The 4,872-nt window shown below is 36.7% G+C and overlaps 1 protein-coding gene across 1 annotated transcript; it reads left to right on the forward strand.

Moving 5' to 3' along the window:
* The first annotated feature begins 475 nt into the window (after positions 1-475).
* Positions 476-2,587, forward strand: LOC141445554 (uncharacterized). The gene has a single exon (XM_074111391.1). It carries the CDS (start codon positions 574-576, stop codon positions 1,780-1,782), a length of 1,209 nt encoding a protein of 402 aa, XP_073967492.1. The 5' UTR covers positions 476-573; the 3' UTR covers positions 1,783-2,587.
* The last annotated feature ends 2,285 nt before the right edge of the window (positions 2,588-4,872 follow it).

The raw sequence follows: 4,872 nt of genomic DNA on the forward strand, positions 1-4,872 counted from the left end.
ACATGAGGCCGAAGGTGCAGCTCACTGGTTCAGTTATTCACTCTTATCTTGAAGTGTCCTAAATAAATATCTGTCCGAAAGTACTAGACAGACTACATAGGGATAGAAGCAAATTCCATTCCATGTCAGTTACATTTGAAAAAATAAAACAAAACGTTTCGTGATGGCCTATCTCGCAAGACTCAGTCACATTGGTTAATTAGAATTACACGATTAAAACATAAAAGCAATATTAAAAAAATAAATAGGCATTCTTTTCATTTTACTTGACTGTTTCATGGAACGACGACAGTGGGTGCAACCTATAATCACTGAACGACGCAGCCATAAATCCGTAAATATTCTGAACCGTAGAGCTACCCCATGCTGCCCTTTGAAAGGGCATGTGTGCAACTAGTAAACGTAAGTACCCCTGTTGATCCCCCCGCGGCCCGCCCCAGGTGCGCCCGTGCGGCACGCGCCATTCCCACCGCGGCCGGCGCCCTGACGCCATCTAAACCAACTTACCTTTACTGCTACCCCTAACGGTACCAACCAAAACACCAATAATAACATGTTACTCAATCCAACAAAATGAGCTCAATCGGTGTCGTGGTCTTCCGAAACTCGCCGCTCGGCAAAACCCAAGTGCTTCAAGAATCCGTCAATAACGCAGTCAATATAAATAATGGCAATCAGAACGTTAGGCGCGAGATTATTATAGTGCGGAAGAAGCAGAAGACCCAATCACCACCGACGGTGTCAGTGACTTCCTTAGTGCGTGGCACAGAATCAACGGTCACTAGTATCCCGACAAAGAGGCCGCGAGTCCGTGAAAATGTTGTGGAAGACTTGGCGCGCTCGCCAACACCACTTGCGGTGGCGAGACGGAATGCGCGGGAACGGAATAGAGTGCGCCAAGTCAACGACGGATTTGCGGCTCTCCGAAGACACATACCAGAAGAAGTCGCTGCTGAATTCGAAAATGCCAATTCCAACAGAGGACCTAATAAAAAACTAAGCAAGGTGGAAACTTTACGAATGGCAGTCGAATACATACGAAACTTGGAAAGCTTGCTGAACATCGGTCATGCTGATAAAGAAAACACGTCGTGTATGTCCATGGAATCCTTTCCTTCACCTGCATCATCATCACCACGAGATAACAGTCAGGAAAGAAGCTATTTTACTCTGAACTCTCCTACTATTGATGAGGATGGAGTGGATGAAGATTTAGATGAATTAGATGGAGCTTTACATCAGTTACCTCAGCCGCAGTACATAGAACTGCCAGCGACAGAAAACTTTCAACTAGTATCTACTCCACATTTGTACGAAGAAGAAGATTGTACTGGGCAGCCCTTGACGCCTTCATCTGACCTAATAGCACAAGAAGATGTGAGTCCACATATACTGGACGGGCATTTCCCATTTCCTAACTCAGCTGAGCAATTCACTGTGATTCCTGAACAAAACTATTGCAGCGAAACTGATGTGCCATTAAACGATAATGACTTTGAAGTGAAATACGCAACATCAATTCACCATGACATGCAGAGAAGTTTTAGTGATGACACCGAGTTGCCTCTCGAAGCAATCAATCCCGATTTAATCATGGCACACGAACAATACAAATTTAAGGAAGACGCATTTTTAGAAAATACGCAGTTTAATGATGTCGAGCTGAAGCAGGAGCTTCCTGATATTCACGTGACTCCTGAAGACAGAGAACAGTTTGAGGAGACTTTAAAGTGGTGGCAGGAGAAGACGAGACAGGCCCGTCCTAGCCATAATAAGAATTAGTAATGAAAGTGTAACTCATTAAATTAATTTAGAAGCTAGTAGATATTTATTGTGATGAATAGTAAGTGGATAACATACAGCTGTCGGTGCCAAAGTCGCTGGCTGCCGGCGCAAGGTGCGCCGTAACGGTCAGTAGGTTTAATGAAGCCAGCACGCGCGTATTTCTTTATCTTTATGTTAGTTTTAATAGTCAAGAATATCTAGCTATTTGCTCGCTTTAGTCAGACAGTGTCAACAGACATTCGATTGATAGGATATCTTTGCTACATCATTAAAGGTGTGCACTGGGTTTTTGATTTAAAAACTACTTCAATATTATGATTTGTATTTTTATATTATGTAGTTAGTCAAAAACTTTCCTTTTATTGCTTCTTCCAATCTTACTTAATTAAAGTTCGTGATATACTTATAATAATCATTGTCTTACTTTCGACGGGATCTCTGGTATTATTAGCAAAGTATTTGATTAGTTTAGCGTTTTAATTTTATGTTGTACTGTTTAAATTCGTTGTGAACTGTTTTGAAACGTACATAAAACATACAAAAGTACCTTCCAAATCAGTTTTCAAATATAAAAACTCGGTTATCAGTAGGTAAGTGATCAATTTCAAAAGCATTGTAATTAAGAGATATTAAATGTATAACACTTATTTCTCAATGTAACCTTTGATTTATCTCTAAATATTGTTAGCAAGGGCACCTAATCATAATACAAATTATTATAACTGCTTATTGTAGTGCCTTCGAAGATAATAATGTGATGTTAGTCATTAGTAATTTTATCAATAAAATGTTTTAATTCATTTGCCTGATTGTTATTTATCCTGATATCCTTTTCTTGGTCGTTACTTAAATGAGCCCATTGATCGCTACCCTTTTGTTTAACCCCTTCGAGAGCAGCATCCCTTATGCTAATGCACCCAAATTTGACAGTAAATGACCTACTTTAACGCTTTGCCGTTGGAATCAATGCCGCAAGGGCCAGTGGCACACTGTTAAGCTGCAGTAAAAATACGAATTGAACATAATTTAAGCCGTCTTGCGACAAAAAAAATATCTTGATTCTCCTCATCAAACTAGGTTCATGCTTAACGGTTCCGCGTATTCAGACTCTGTTATATTGAGTAAATAAAACACTTAATATTTTTTTGCTTCTGGTGGTCATTAACCTGTCACGATTAAGTCACGTGTGGTAAGATTAAGCGGCTTGCTACAAATGAAAATACCTAAATACCTTACGTAATTATTGTAACAAGTTTCTCCAAGATATTTATACCGATTATTTACCACATTTCTCTTAAAAATCCTTAGGTATACCGTATTCCTGGCCATTTTGGCGTATAGCTTAAAAACACATAGGTAAACTTCGAAAATGTTCAAAATTGAACCCTTTTTATTCAGGTTTATACTTTTTATGTTTTTTATGTGTTACTTCGTAATTCAAATTATTAAAAATTTACACCTTTCATGTAAATATTAGAAACGTTTGTCTTATTTTCCTCTTAAGGAAATTTAATTATTTAAAACCATTATTTATTACATTATTCAATTTATTATTTTATTCAGAAAATACAGGATACAGGAGGAACTATTGTTTAATGTTAACTGTCGGTTAGTAAATTTAACCGGCAACCTTAACTGAAGGTTATGACTCCGGGCTGGGACCGTTAACGGTAAGCCGATAGCGCCATTGTGATTGTAATGCGCCGCCGTTATCCCAAAAAAGTGGTGTGATTCTTATACCCAAGAAGGGTTCTTTTTAGTTAAGAGTAGGTATAAAAAAAAATATAACAGCTTTAGGCACTTTTTTTTTCAATGATAGAAAAATAGGCAACAATTGCACTATTTTGAAACGCCATTTTGTATTATTTTTTTAGTTTCTTACATGTAATAATGCATTAAGTAACCGCAACTGTTCAAAACGGGAATCCAATTAATAATAAGACAAACATAACTACATTTACAATACAGTAGATTCGCTATTTGAAGTAAGATATCGCCAATGCAGATCGAAATTATTTCCAAACATCCCTGTCCGGGATATAATGATTAATTTAATTTTTAACCCCCGACGCAAAAAGAGGGGTGTTATAAGTTTGTGTCTGTCTGTAGCACCGTAGCTGTTAAACGGGTGGACCAATTTGAATGCGGTTTTTTATTTGAAAGCAGGTTTTCTAGCAATGGTACTTCAATATATTTTATCAAAACCAGTTCAGCCGTTTTTGAGATATTAAACTTTGAAGTGACAATGTTGGGGGTTTTCCAATTTTTTGTTGGTTAAGTTATACAATATGCCTTAAATATTAATGTCTTCTTGACTACAGATTTTGAATTTTGATTTTGTTTAATCGGTATTTTTTTATTTTCTATCCAATTCCAATGATTTAATAAACTTAGAGCAAATATTTGCAACTTAAAACATATTTCAGTATTTTACATTTTGTATTATTTATGCGGACCCCTAAGTTCCACTTTAGAAATGTTTTCAGTTTCAAATGGGAATCTAAGGCGTGAGCAGATTACCATTTCGGGTTAAGTTTCACTAAACTTTAGGTAAGGGTTGCAAAGTTATTTACAATAATTCAGTTTTACTGACGGGAAGTTTTTGTTATTAGATTTACATATATTATCTATAAAACAGTAACCGTAACGTGTACCCGTATTGTTAGTTTTGACAAACACTTTACTAGATCACACAAGTACGAAAATTAAGTAAAGCTCGCTTTTCATGTAGAGTGAGCCTGCTTCTTTTTATTTGCTTCACATAAACATCCGTTAAAACATATAATTAATAAGAAATTATGTGCGAAACGACAAAGAGATTTTTTGGTTAATTTTACTTTAAACGAATCCCAACTCCCTATAAATGCAAGTATGTAGAGCGACTTTTTTTCTCGTGGATATCATAATTTAATCGTCAATTTTCTTTCTCAGTTTCATCTATTGCACACTTACGAAAAAAATACCAAAAGAAATGTTTATTTACAGAAGGAACGTAAACAATTTCATAGTTTGAAAACAAGGATCATAGCGGTTATTTCTTGCTTCGTTCCGCACGCTCCCACATTTCCGGGATCCAGGAATTTTAAT

This window comes from Choristoneura fumiferana, chromosome 2 (assembly GCF_025370935.1).
Source record: "Choristoneura fumiferana chromosome 2, NRCan_CFum_1, whole genome shotgun sequence".
Classification (NCBI taxonomy): domain Eukaryota; kingdom Metazoa; phylum Arthropoda; class Insecta; order Lepidoptera; family Tortricidae; genus Choristoneura; species Choristoneura fumiferana.